The 14,849-nt window shown below is 47.9% G+C and overlaps 1 protein-coding gene across 4 annotated transcripts in view; it reads right to left on the bottom strand.

The window, feature by feature from the left end:
- The window catches only part of SLCO2A1 (solute carrier organic anion transporter family member 2A1), a 42,974-nt gene extending 28,403 nt beyond the window's left edge, over positions 1-14,571 (bottom strand). For 2 of the 4 annotated variants that reach the window (XM_013952493.2, XM_013952494.2), the window contains exon 1: positions 14,279-14,570. In XM_013952493.2, the coding sequence (XP_013807947.2) occupies positions 14,279-14,377 (99 nt within the window). In that variant the 5' untranslated portion in view covers positions 14,378-14,570. Of the gene's footprint in view, positions 1-8,686; positions 8,751-14,278 lie in introns of those variants that run through there. The other 2 variants (XM_067301499.1, XM_013952495.2) reach the window with 2 other exon arrangements.
- Between the last annotated feature and the right edge of the window lie 278 nt (positions 14,572-14,849).

The following is a 14,849-nucleotide window of genomic DNA, read 5'->3' as shown; positions in this document are numbered from 1 at the left end:
GCTCCCTTCCTCTCCTGATCCCATCACAGGAGTGCAGGATTTGGATACTCACAGCTGGAGCAGACAGTTTAATAACAGTCTTTCTACTGTGGCTTCTGTGAGCAGAGTTAGTAAGAAAGGCAGAGATGCATGAGGATTGCTCAGGGGAGCTGATCCCACCCGTCACTGCTGCTGGCACTGTGATGACACAACACACACAGCAGCCTCATCTCTTGGGTGCGGAGAAGCTGGAGGATGGGAGGGGAAGGCAGAAGAGATTTTTTTTGCATGGGAAGAAGCCAAGGTTGGAATGCCACACAAAATAGTCAAAGTAAAGAAAAACAGCCTTTGCTCCAGGACTTCTGCAGCTGGAGTTTGGCTTTTCCAGACATGCTTTAACTGTCCCGAGGTGAGAGCCGTGCCTGATTTAAGACTTCCCCTGCATCCAGGAGGCTTCCCCTGCATCCAGTTTTAATTAAAATAACGACTGTCCAAACCTTTATGGCCCTGCAGATAGCTGGGAAAGGGCCTACTTGGCTGGTTGCAGTGCTCCACAAGGGGAACCTCTGCACTGCCTGACCTCAGCACAGAACAAGATATGCTGGCTGTGAAGGGCAGGCTTCCAAGGCTGGAGGAGGCACGGTGCACAACTCTCCCCCTGGCACCACGTGTACCCTAGCAGGCTGTCTTGAGTTTCTCCTGTCTCACTCCTCCCCACACACTGTTCATGCTGATGTGGCCCACCTGCACGTTGCTCTGACCTCCTTGTTTTCCCTCAGGCTTGCTTGACAATAATCCTTCATTTTCTCTGAAATGTTTTTGGATTTTCTGCCCTTGCTCTTTCATTATTACTCTCTGTCTTACAGCAGAGCAAGCAGCCCCAGCTGAGATGCGACACTTGCTGTGAGAGGGACATGCATCCATATGTACCCCGGAACACTCGCTCCCCAGTTAGACAGGGTAGATGGAAGGGAAGCACAGAAATAGAGGGACATTTGCCCAAGGCTTGTGGTAGAGCTAGGAAGAGAAGCCAGATCTCCTGCCCAGTAGTCAAGATCTTCAATCTTTTCTGGCATGCTAGTCTCTCCCAATTTTTACACCTATTTTTCTCATCTGTCACCCACAGGTCCCTACCTCCATTCATCATCTCTCTTTCCCGTTCCTTCCTCAGAAGCCAGAAAAAGCCCTGCTGCCCCTGCACACCTTCCTGAATGGTGTGAGTGGGCTTGGGGAGAACAGCAGGTCACTGCACTTTGTGGAGGCACCCGTGATTGTAAGACCACCCCAAAGCCGCCCACAATCTGCTGGTTCCTGGAAACCAGCATGGCAGCAGTCATTTCCCCCAGCACTGACCTGGTCCCTTCCAGCTGTAGAGAGCACCAGATGTGCTGCATTAGCTCTGCACATGCACTGAGCATCCCCATGACAGGACAGAGCTACTATTATCCATATTTCTTAACACTTAACAAAGAAGATGATTTAAAGAAGAGTAAATGAACTCATTTGAAGGGAAGTTTTGCTGACATAAAACAGGTGTAATGGCACCAAAGGCGAAGGCGTGGTTAGAGGTTAAGGAGTTGGGGACAATCCTACGAATATAAAGCGCTGCTCTTAGCCTATTTCTGACCCTTGTGAGCAGATGCTCCGATCAGATCCCAGAGTATTTTTAGAGCTGCAGGTGAGTTCCAGCTAATGGTGCAATTACAGGCACCTGGGGTGCAGTGCAGAAAGGCTGAAGGCATGCACCCACATGCACATGAACATGCACATGCACACACACACACACACACACACACACACTTGTACAAAATCCCCTCTTAATCATCCTGACATTTCCTTCAGAACGCTTGAGTGATCCTGACTCCAGGCTGTTTATACAAGACACTTGACTCCTTTCCAAGATACACTTTATTTAAAATGGAAGCAAATGCCTGGGGAGAGGTTCCTCACACACACACTGCTCCCCCCGGCCTCACCAACTCTCAGAGACCAGCAGCTTCCAGGGCAATGTTTTTTGTAAGGAAGAAAATCCCACCCTGTTTCATGGAACAGAGGGGTTTGATCCCTCCATGGCCTAGACAACACTTCCCTGCCTCCTCACCTCAGGTTCAAAATAGAGAGAGTTGCTAGATATTCAGACAGTCCAGACCCAGCTCTCCCTTAGAGGAGATGTACTCAACAAATGCTTGTCCGGCAGGGCTGGTGGAGCTCAGCGGGGAGGCAGGCTGGCCTGCAAACAGCTTCCAAGCACAAATAAAGCACTCCCTTGAAGAGGTAGCAAGGCTGAGATCCAACTTACCTATACTAGGGGCCTAAAAGTCCCCAAGGAAGGCTAGGTATGGCCACAGTCGCCTGCACACTCTTGGGGGAACGTATGAGGCCTTGGTTCAGCCCCCTCTGCCACATCAGAAGATCCAGACTCACTCTTTCCTTTTCCCTGAAGTCTGTCCTAGCCCATAGGCAATAAAATCAATGCTCTGGGAGGAGAGAGGAGTCTCCCAACCTCCTGTTGAACCCAGTTCACTATCTAAAAGGCAGACAAGAATTCAGAGGCCAGAGACAGAGGGCAAATCTGTCCTTGGGGTGGCTGCTGCCCTGAGCTTTTGGAATCAGGATGAAGTTGCTGCTCCTGGGGCTGGATCTGTGCCAGGGTGGGCCTAGGGGCAGGATCCACTTGGCTACTGGCCACCAGTGCCATGATTGACTGCCCTGGCTGCGTGTTGTCTGATGGGTAGGCTCCGCTTGACAAGGCAGCATCCTCAGGGTGGCCTCGGTCCTTGGCATCCCCCTGGCATGAGGACGGTCAGATGGGCAGCCCCAGGGCAGATGTGCCTCCACGACCTTGAGTCCTTAGTGTCATGGTGATTTCTCAGCAGGGCCCTAGGAGCAGCCAGTTTTGAACACAGTACCAGTTTCCAGCATGTGTTTGCACTACCCCACAACACATGCTGGGTCACCTAGGCTGTATTGTCTTATCTCATGGCTCTCCCTTTCTATTATTGCTTACGTAAGATAACACATTGTCAACACAGTCACTGGCCTTACTAAACAATTGTTAACTAAAGGTACTCTGAGACTACTTTAAAGAGGCCTATTATGAAAGATGGACTGTTTTGTAAAAGACTTTTTTGGGGGAATGTCCCTTGGTCACCAAAGCAGCCAATAAAATGCTTGGGAAGTCTGGCTAAATGAGAAAAAAAGTGAGGAGCTTGATAATCCCAGCATGCATCTTCTGAAAGTGGGTCAGAGTTGAGGTCATGGCAAGGTAACTGTATGCAAGCTTCTTTTTATTTAGAAGGAATAACTGCCTCCGTGGAGCCTCCAGAAGCCAATAGAAGTTCAGAGGTTTTCTCTAGCTGGGAGCATGGCTCTATTCTGTAGGGATCCAAGGTTTATGAAGAGTATTGCTACATGCAACTACAGGAATTGACATGGCCCCTGCCCGTTCCTATCTACTCCCTGGAGAAGTAAGTGGCTAGTTTGTCACTGTCCTACCACAGCTTCATGCTATGGATACAGCAGTCACGTCTGAAGCCCTCTCTCACACCAGATTTCAGTGCCTTCACCTTGGAAGCCCTACCCCGAGATAGAGAATGCAGAAATCCTGTGGTGCAGCTCATTCTGCTAAAAAAGAGCATTAGCAACACCACAGATCACCCCACAGATCTTGGGGTCTAAATCCACAAAAGGTGCTGGAGAAACACGGCTGTGGAGAGGAAAATGAACTGGCCATGCCCCATAGCAGAACATGAATGAAGCCTGTGCTCTCGTCTTCATCCAAGCACTCATTTGAAAAATGCAGGGACATAACCACAGCCCAGAGACAAGCAGAACAAGCAAACAGGAGAACACACTGGAAAAAAATGGTAAAGAAGCATGTGGGAAAATGAGTGTGAAAGAAAGGGCTTTTTTTACCAGAAGGTTGAATTAACTGGGGAGAAAGAAGATGATAGTGGGACTTTCAAAGCATAGTTACTTGATTTACTTTTTACTGCTTTTAAAATATCTAGGACAGAAGTCCCCCACCCATGGAAACTAATGAACGCAACAGGAGACTGTGGCCTCCCCACAGTCCCACAGAGTAACCAGTCCTATGGGCTCCAGCCTGTGTTATCCCCTCTACCCTACTCTGGTTTTTATGTGCACACATCAGTGCTAATGTAAGTGCCAGAAAGCTTTTCCATGGTAGCACTGCTAACTACGCAGATGGAAAGAGCCAGGGCTTAATTCATTTGATTGACACAAGAGCTGTCTGGGGAGCACTAAAAAGAAGTGAAGATACTTACAGAACCTATCAAACTGTTCTCAGCTAATTGATGACACTGAGTTATGATGTGGCCAAGAACAATTGTTACAGGAAGACACACAATGAATCTGGCAGGAGTAAATATTTGGAAAGGACTAGGAGTAAGGACACTCTGTTAGGTCTTTCTGTCCATACAGTGCTATTAGAGTTGTATTTTGGACTCCAGAGTACCAAATCAAAACTTTTTGAATTCAGTGGAATGTCTCCTCAATGACTTTAGCCCGGACCCCACATATATATACTGGACAGGTCAGACTAAAAGGCTGCAGCTGAGTTTTGGGGAAGTCAGATCATGAATTTGTCCTCATTTAACGGAGATCCCCTCCCTTCTCTCATCTGAAGTGCCCCTAGTCTGTATCTGGGAGAGAAGAGTTCCAAGAATCCCGGCCCAAAGCAGGACGCCCCTGACCTTTACACCTCAAAAGGCTTCTTCCACTTTCAGTCCTCGCCTGACATTGAGTGAGGGGCCTTGAGTTAGATTCAGACAACTCCCTGTGCAGGGAGGTGGAGTGAGGCAAGGATGTAATTTCATTGAGGAGAACATAGGTATGGGCTCAGCAAGACCAGCTGCCCTAGATTTGCTCTTTGGAGGGAATCTCAGAGCACTGCCAGTCTCCAGGAGGCAATGCAATGTAAAGCATTTTCTAATGCCACTAGGAATTTGCTTCTCTGTGCTGAAGTTATGTAAAGACCAAGTCAGCAGTGGCACCAATGCAGATAGTTTCCTAGGGCCGCACATCCTTCACTACCTAAGTCACTACTATGCAACAACCTCAAGCCAGCACACATAGACTGGCATGTTTGCAGTTAAGCAGAGCACACAGTACTCAGCCTTGCATTTGAACTGATGGGAGTGCTCACTGGAAACAGGCCTGCCTCCTGATCACCCCTCTGCACTTCTCAAGGTCATGCATCCAGTCCCTCAGGGGTCAAATGCTGCTAAGGTCCAGCTCTTTCCAGAGATACCATGTTGGTCCTTGCAAAACCATGATGCCTCCCCTGCTTCTGTCCACCTTCAACACATCTGCGTTCAGCTTTCTCCAGCCACAGACCCTGACCTCAGAACTGAACCACTGTAAGAGCTTTATTATCTGGCTGTTTTTTTGCCTGGTTTATTTGAAATTAGCCAATGGATTCAGAAGTTACTTGGGGGACGACAATGGCATTCAAACCCCAGAAGTTACTTGGTAGGGACCACACTGGCATTTGAACCCCACAACCACATGAGTTCTGAGGATAAGCTTAATCCTCTAAAGAATCCTCCATAAATTCAGAACACCAGGATTTTATATTCCTAAATTTCCAAGGAAAAGAGAACATCCCCAAAAGGATAAATACTCAGGAAGAAGACTGGCTGTTTCTTTTAGAGCTTGTGTGTAGTCAATGCTCACTATACTAAGTGACTCTCTTGCGGTAGAATGGCTGAGGTCACACAGTCTCAAAGAAATACATCAGATGGAAATGAAAAGTAAATTAATTTGTGTGGAGAAATCTGTCCTGCCTTGGCATCTCTTTCTTACATGCAGCTGCCGGTTTTTCTATGTCAAAAAGCACCAGGAAAGATAAAAAAAACCCCTGTGTTTCCACAGAGGGAACCAAATAACCTGACACACACAATGTCCCTTAGCACAACACCTTGGAGCCAGGTATGTAGTCCAGTGACAGAAGCTGAGTCCTAAACTTTATTTATATTGCAAAAAATAAACAAATAAAAAGGTTAGGGATTTCTAAAGCATTCTGCTGTCTAAATTATGAGTTGCAATAACGACTGTCTCCTGCCAAATAACCCACACTTTACAACCAGCCATTGTCAAGTGCAAAGACAGTGTTTGTTCTTTCCTCAATCAATGCACACATGTATCCCAATGCTCTTGCAAGGTCCATGTAAGTTTTGCTTTGCTCAGTTGCCCTAAAGGGAGCGCTCCAAGGCACAAATAAAAAAATGTGTTCCTGCTTCACGTGCAAATTTCACAAAGAAAGGAGGCATTTGGTCATGGGGGATTACTGAGACCAGACCTTCAGTGTGTGAGGAGCAAGGGCTGTTACTGCTCCTTCCCACAGTCCTTGCTGTGAAAAATATTTGTGCTTACAAAATATGATGCATATCCTTAAGCAGTCTTCTCTTCTCCTGGCAACCCGACTGAGTGAGCAGGTAGGTTGTGTTACTGGGTCTTTTCTCTTTCAGGGTTTTCCTAAGGTTTTTCCCCTTTGTGGTGTGTCAGGACCTGATCATGATTTCCTTGAAGGTAGCTTCAGATTCCCTTTGTCTTTCTTGACCCACAGATGAACGTAAACACTCCTCTCACACACCCACAGCCCTGGCCATACCTTGTGCTCCCTATCAGCGACACTCCTCTCCCATTTTGCTTGTGATAATCTTATCTACGCTGACCACTCCTTGGTTGTGTTTGGGCACTGAACCACCTCGCCCCTCATAAAATTAACTTGTTTCATTTCTCCTAGACCTTGATCCCACTAAACTTTCCAGCCTGTTTTACTCTCCGGATCTTCCCCATCTTCTTCCTTATCCTGCTGTAGATGTTACTGATGAAGGCCAGGAAGTTCTTCCCTTTTATAATCAAAACCAGATCTAAATGCCCCTTGCTGTATTCACACCAGTTTCAGAGCCATCAAAACCCAGCCTGTGCTTTCTAATGCCCACACTCTTACACCATGAATGCTGGAAGACTCCAGTCCCAATGGATATTTCTTCCAGTGCCAACCCACTTGTCTCTTGTTCTAAGAGCCCTGCCTGCTTTGTTGCTTCATCCAACTCACCATCACTCCTTGCCTTTCCCAGGCAGGTACTGGATGTATCCTTTGTTCTTATTTAAGAACAAAGGCTCTAATCCACAATGACTGCCTCCTCGTAATGCTTCCCTCTCCAAAACTAAAGTTGTACTCTCTTCTGACCAAATGTCAATGACTGTATGGATCTCCTATTCTTGCTAACTCTTCAACAGCTAAATAAAGGCAGTACAAGTGCAGTTCATGATCTTTTTCATCGGGTGTGAGACTCCAGGCTTCTGAAATACACTCCTCTCAGCAAATTTCTTTAGTCCTTTTAAAGTAAAGGACAAAACTTGCCTTGATGCTGTTGGGACCTTAGACTCCAAGGCAAGGTTCCCATTTCTCCCACAGAAGACATCCTGTTGCACACTGTCTTCCCAGAGAGGAGAGAGCAAGCACACAGAAGATGCTGGCTGTGTTGTGCTTTGCACAACTGGCTGCAGTCCAGATACTGCAAATCTCAGCTTGCAGTATCTGGATCTAAGGGCTTGCAGAGCACAGAGTGAGGTGTGAGACCCTCCCTGGAGTTCAGTGCCCAGCTCTCTGTCTTCCTTCAAAACCCCAGCCAAGGCACTACACTGCACAGGGACAAGCAGGCATCCCTCCACAGAGGCAGGAATGCAAAGGAGAAGAGGGGGCATCTGGTTTCAAGCAGTGGTGTTGCTTTTGGTGCAAAAAAGTGCTGAGCATGAACAAGGATGGTGGGACATGATACAAACTGCAGCATCATGCAGGAACCATCATTTGCAGATGGGCCTCAACAAGCAGTTCTGATTTGAGAGGTCCAGCCATTCTTGCAGAATGAATGCTACAAGGCTGTGTGGAGGAGACCGAGAGGATCTGCTGTCTGGACCATGCAAGTCCTTCCGCTTGAAATCCACTCAGGTAAGCAAGCAAAGGGCAGCCCTGCTTCCACTCTCCTCTCCCAGCCAGTGCTCTCTTCCATGCTGTAACAATGCCTGAAGATGTTTTAAACCCTTACCACACATCTGAGAGCCCACAGTCTCCTCCTGATCTTCCTATCCCCTCTCCTCTATACTCCCATATTGCCCCTCTACTTGCCCCTTATCTAGTAGCTTTATGCTGAGGCTGCACTGCCAGATGTACGGTTAATGACCTATGTTTTCACAGTGTGTCTTAAACCAAAGATCTGAAGCTTCCCTTGCAAATAATTTGCCCTCTATGACACCATCATTCCTTCTTCATTACCTTTTCTAGCTTGAAAGCCCTCTTTCCTGTGGACTCACAATCATTTTGGTGCAAATCTGGAGGCTGAATGTGCCTTTTCCTTGCACATCTCATATACATCCAGATATGCTTGTGTCTGTGTCATTTGCATCTATCTCATGGTGCCCTCGCCCTGGCAGGAACCCAGCTGCTTTGTTTCAGTCTCTTCCTCAGTCCCTTCAGCTACCTGCGTTTGGCTTTGCTGGTTCTCCAGGAGACACCACATGCACAACAATGCTGAATCCCTTTGTGCAGATCAGAAAAGAATCACTTCAGCAGTGCCCTGTTGAGGCAGCTTGCTGTCTTGAGCTTCTTTATAGCATCCAGTTTAAATCTGCCCCCAGGCTTTTGAATCTCCCCCTGGACTTACTCCAGCTGACATACCTGACATTTTTCCCCTCTCTTCTTCTCCAGCCTCCTTTTACACATCAGGTGGTCTCACTGGGCTGGAATAACAGGGTAAAAGTCTCCTCCCATCTGTTCTCCCAACCATTTCACTCTGCTCCTCTGCACTCTTGAGCTAGCTGTCTTCCAGATGAAGACAGTCCAGCTAAGCTAAGCAACATGAAATTTACAAAGCTCTCTCTTGCATGTTTCTGGGGATACAGAACAAGCCATTAGCTATCAATTAAAATAGCACAAAACCATGAAAGAGACAATAAATGCAAAGATGCCAAAACATTAGACACGGGGCTTAGGCATTGGGAATAGAGAACGCCATTGAAATAATCTTTGTTCAGTGGCTGTGGAGTTACCAAGATGCTGCAGGCTTCTCATATGGGATAGTGCTCAGCAGCAACTTCCCAGACATCTGTTCATGGCTGATTGCCTTACTGCACTCTGCTTCCTCTCTCCAAGGTGACTCCTAGAATGGTTCAGGCAGCCCCAGCATATCTGAAAGTGCACTCAAAAAATAAGCACAACAACCAGGTTTATACAAGTTCTGAGATATGGCACAGACAGAAAACATGCCATAGGCTGAGTCAGGTGGAGCTGATCTCCTGACTCCCTCAAATAACAATTAGATAGTGGTTTAGTGCTATTCAGTTTAACTGCAATATGTTAGCTACAGTCATTAATATCCACATATGACATGGAGTAATTTCTACAGCAGCAACAAGGAACTGTCACCAACTACGTTACCGCAGAGTACAGAGATCAGCTGTAAATGCCTGTTTGTGTCAGAGCATTGGTATGAGCCAGCAGTAATCTGGCAGCAGTTACATCTAAAGCATCATTTGCTCCTAGAGCACTTGTTTCTGCACTGGTCCTTCCACATCTCCAGCTACTTCCAGACCCAGCCATCAACAGGGTTACCAGCCCTATCCTGCTCTTCAAATAGTTGCATATAGGCCATAATGTGGATCATGTGGGGGGAGCAGTACATGAGACCTGGCCAGGACATCCCCTGGCACAATCATGCTTCTGACCCCCCAGCGCCAGCTCTAACTGGGCTGGTGCCAAACAGCACCAAAGTCCTTCACACTTCAGAGAACTGGGAAATGGTGAAGGAAAGCTGGGGTCCCCTTCACAGGAGATGGCACAGGGAACATGGAGGAGCAAGGCAGTCTACAGGGAAAAATCAGTTGTTATTTTCAGTCTCTGCCCTGCAAAAGGCACCTTGAAAATGATGCTGGCATGTGAGCACTGCCTCATAGAATAAATCTGAGCTTCGTTATTAGGACTTGGAACACGCTGCAACTTAGAGATTTCGTTGTGTTGGAAGTACTGCCCCAGTCAGGAACAGCCATTGCTTATGTGAGGATGCTATGTCTAATTAATTCAAACTCATATATAGTAACTGTATCTGTGTGGGCAGATGCTAGCAGTTTCCCACACAACTAGGTGCTAGATGAAAACTTTATATAATATGTTATTTGTAGCACCAAGGACTTCTCATACAAATAAGAGGTGTAATGCCAGATAAATTGAGAAGTTTACTGTACACCTTGCCCTTTGGGTTAGCAATGGCCTATTCATGACAGAATGACTTTCCAGCATGTCCTTTTTCTGCCACTTCTTTGGGCTGAGAATATTAACAACTGCTGACAGGCTGCCACTTTTCAACCTTAAAAAAATTTTTTATATATATATATATATTTTTTTAACACAAACTGCAGCACAGGAAGAGTAAACAGGTCATGAAGGGACGGGGGGTATGTCATCTCCTGTCACTTTAGCGTTGTAAGTGCCCTCTGTTTAGTATACATTGGCTTTTAAGAGCAAGAACCTCTCTCTACTGGAGGGATGACCTGATTCCCCATCATCCCAGATGATACAGATCATCAGTCTGATGCTGATAAGAGCATGTTTCAATAGACCCTAACACAGTTCCTTAATGTGTTTGTGTGGTGCCAGCACTGGAATGAGCTAAACCAAGGGCTGTTCCCGGTGGTACTGACAGTCCATCCTAGGCAATCCTTCCACTTGCTCTGCCTGGGTAAATGTGCTCAGGCAGCTTGAGAAGAGGCAGCTGGTGACTCCTCATCCCTCTGGAGCATGTGGCACTTGGCCATCGCTCCATCAGTGGTGTCAGACAAAGCCATCGCCAGAGGTCAGCTCAGAACATGGGTCCACGGTACATGGAGGAGCCAGTTTTTGTTCCTACCCTATCTACAGGCGCTAAATCTGCTGCCCTCCCTTACTTTTGTCCTCTCCCATCAGCTGGACCAATTTGACTGTGGTCAAATGAACCTGCAGAGATGAAATGATGCATCTAAAACAAAAATGCTCCTTTTAACTTTCTCTTTTTCCACACCTGTCAGCACACAGCCACAGAACAACTGTATTTGCACCACCTGGGGCAGGAGAAAAGAGGAGCAGGAGGTGGGAATCTCCTACATCCCACTCCCTGCTCATGGGATCACAGTCTGGAAGTGTCCCTGAGCACTATTGTAACATCCTTTAGCAGGATAATGGATGCTGCAGCATCTCTCACCTAAAACACCTCTTAGGAGCCTCCCAAACAATGTCAGCTCTGTGTGCCTTGTTCCCCATGACCACTTTGGCCTGTCAAGAGCTGCTCAGCTGATGCGTGAGATATGCAAACATAAAAACAAGTGCAGGAGAGGAGACAGCAAACTCGCACCTTCCCTGCCAGACCCTGCTGCTTTGGCCCCAGCTCTTCTCACTTCCCCGGAGTTTGGTGTTCTGCTTCATCTGAGGGCATGAAAACAGCCTGTTGCCTGCTATTGATTCAGTTTGTGGAGTTCCAGGGTCTTTTCTCACTTTGAAAATAAGGCCCAAGATCTCTAGCTGTCACTAGACACTGGGAGATTTAAGCTAGAACTTATGGACTCAGCACAACCTGACCATGCGGGCAGCGGACGGCTGGCTAGGCACCTTAAGGCATCAGCAAGAGCTCCTGCATCTTCTCTGTGTTGTCTGCAGTGCGGCAAGGCAGAGGCAGCTGGTAGGTGATGCCTAGGCCTCCCTGCAGCTCAGTCCTCACCTGGGGTGGCCAACGGCTTTTGGGAGCCTGGATGCAAAGTGGCAGTCCTGTGTCATCCATGATCAGCCAGATGTCACAGAAAACTAGGAGGTCCTGGACACAGCCACTGACCAAATGATGCTCACATCCTTAGGCCTGTGTGGTGTTGAATGTATAGCCTGAACACTATGGCAATGTGGATGACTAGAGAAGGCAGAAAAGGGTTAACATCCATTTCTACTTTAAAGTTTTACAGCCTTAAAAAGGCATTGAGGTCAACAACGTTCTTATAATCCCAGGATATTTTTGCATGCTCCTCTCTAAGTGCACAGCTAAAAGGAGCTGTATGTATTTCCAGAAAAGAATACTTACTGTGAAGATTCTGTTTTCAGGTAACCCTACTCACTTTGATCCATGGTCACTCCAGATGCAGTGCAAAGGCAGTTTGTGCCGTCATTTGATCCTCCACTGGAGGCAGGAGTCAGGTCTTAGAGCCCATCCACCCCACAAAAGTTTGTCAGAGTAGCCCAGAGGCAGCTCTTGATTACCCAAGGTGCCAAGATCTCAAGTTTTTCCTCCTAGAATTTGCAGCCAAAAAGGGTCATCACATCACCTGCTAGGACAACTCAACCCAGGCAATGGGGAACTGCAGGGGCATAGTGTTGGAAGGGCCAATCTGAGCCATCAGCACCAGCTATGAAATCAGTCCCGGGAGCCCCCAGATTTTCACTCGCTGGCCCCAGTGAACCTGAAGCACTGCTGCTTACTACACCTCACTGCTCACTGCTTGAGGAGCCCTCAGCTCAGGGCTTGCCTGGTCAGAGCAGCACCAAGACAGCCCCATGCAGATGAAAGAGCAGAGCTACCACTCTCCCCGTGCTGCTTGGGGCTGGCACCCAGGTGACAGTGCAGAATTGGGCCCCACAATTCAGTGAAACTTTTGCTCCCTGGAGACCAACAAATAACCATGACAGCCTGAGGAGGTGAGGGGGGAGTGCTCTCCTTCACGCAGGGCAAGGAAAGAATGATTGCAGATAAAATTTGCCTTTCAGGAAAGAAAAATCCATCCCAGACCATGACATCATGTTCACGGCAGCATGCTTATAACCTGAGATTTGCTAGCACCTTCTCAGTTTACGACGAAAGTGCTGACAAATCCTTCCTTGCAGTGCTGCTATCAGTCCATAAACGCATGCTAGTATTATATAACACTAGTGGGAAATCACACCCAGGCCTGTGGCATGACCTGCAGTGCCAGCTCAAGGAAAGGCAGGTGGGTCCTGCTGGCTGTTCCCCTGCCTGCCCTCTGTGTGGGCTGTCACTCAGGACACACGTGGCATCTCATAGGGCAGCGACCTCAGGGTCCCACTCCACTCATGGTCCACTCTCATCCTTAACCCCTCTGAGGGACCCATCAGTGTGACGGCCTCTCTTGGGCACCCTGACCAGCTCTACGCCCCCAGTAGCACCCAGGACACTGGCTTCCATTAGCGCTGAGCACACAGACAAGTGCTGCAGGGAGCTGTCGCTCCCCAAAAGACCTAGTTTAGGTGTCAGCTTGAGAAGATGCTGCCAAGTGAAGCACAAAAATCTCCCTGGGAAAATTCTGATGAGCTGAATGAACACAGACAGTCTTTCAGGGGCTGGAAACCAGCACATGCAGCAATATTTATGCCTGTCCAGAAATAGGCCAAACAGTGCTGTAAGGGAAAAAAAAAAGTGGTGTGTGTGTGTGTGTGTGTGTGTGTGTGTGTGTGTGTGGGAGGGTTTAAAGCCTGATAGTTAGCATGATTTAAAATGCTAGAGGTGGACAGGACGGCTGGTGTTTTATCATGCAGGCAGTGAGCTCAGAGTCCGATTGAAGCTCACGCTAGGGACTAGCTTTAAAATGCCAGTTCTGGCCTTCTTAAGCAGGGGCAGGTTAATAACTTGGCAGTGACTGTAAGAAATCAAACTTTCACTGGCTGAGAAGCATCTCAGACTTTGTCCCTGTCAGTCTCAAAAATACTCTTCTCCTTGCTGAGATTTTTAAAGCAAATCAATATTATTTTAAGGCAGTGTTTTCTTTTCACACCAGGATGTGGTTAATCATTCCCTAAGCAACAGCACACTATGTACTGGACACTGTGGGCAAGCACCACAACAAGTGTAGAGCAGCATAGCCGCTTGAGTTGAGGAGCTAGTTGTATGTGCTCGTGCCTCTTCCAAGAGGCATAACACACACACATGCACATGCACACTGAGCGCAGAGCGTATGTTCCACCGTGAATGGTACCATGCCAATATCAGACAAGCCCCCCAGTGCCCTGTCAAGCTCTTGTGTGAGCCAGCCGGATAGATCTCAGTAGCGTGATTCCGGACTTTGTGCTGCCTGAGGATTTGAGTTTCAAATTCTGCATCTTAGCAAACACCCTTAATTTTACTAGTGGTTCTTAATGGGGATGTGTAGACCCAAGTGCTGGGGTAAGGGTCTTTCACTGTGCAAATGTGCTCCTCCCTCCCAAGCCAGGAAAGTAGTACATCTCCATGGAAGTGCTGCTCCTTACCTTAATATTGCAGAAGATGTTTCGATAACAGAGGCTGGAGTTTTTGGGGCCACTGCCGTTGACCGCGGACTTGCTGGCTTCGGGCTGAACTCCCATCATGTGAAGGTGACCACTGCAGGAGGCAAGGACACGGGTAGTTAGCTTCCCAGCAGATCCAAAGTGCCCTGAGGATCTGGGTTGCTTGCAGGCTCCTGAGAAAGCAAGCGCTCTCTAAAGCCTTTCCTCTCTTTCCTTTCCCTCCGCCGGGATCTTGTACAGTCAGAACTGAAAACTGTCCAAGTCTGTGAGTGAGGGAGCATGAGCGCAAAGTTTTTATAAGTCTGGTCTCTGAGCGATGATGAAACTGTTTCTCCTCCCTCTTTTCCTTTGTGTGTAGAGGGAACTTTAAAGCCGCAGGAAATGTAAGTGAGCTTGCACCAAGCCTCTGAGCAGGTGTGAGTAAGGATCCATCAAACCCCTTCCATTCCTGGGACATTTTGTCATTTTCTGCCTTCCCCGCCACCTCCCAGCCCTGCGGAGCTGGGAAGCACAGCAGCAGCTGCGCCCGCTGTGAGAGTGCCTGCCCGCCCGC

Source organism: Apteryx mantelli, chromosome 9 (genome assembly GCF_036417845.1).
Source record: "Apteryx mantelli isolate bAptMan1 chromosome 9, bAptMan1.hap1, whole genome shotgun sequence".
In the NCBI taxonomy this organism is placed as follows: domain Eukaryota; kingdom Metazoa; phylum Chordata; class Aves; order Apterygiformes; family Apterygidae; genus Apteryx; species Apteryx mantelli.
This window is presented reverse-complemented; position numbering and strand designations above follow the sequence as displayed.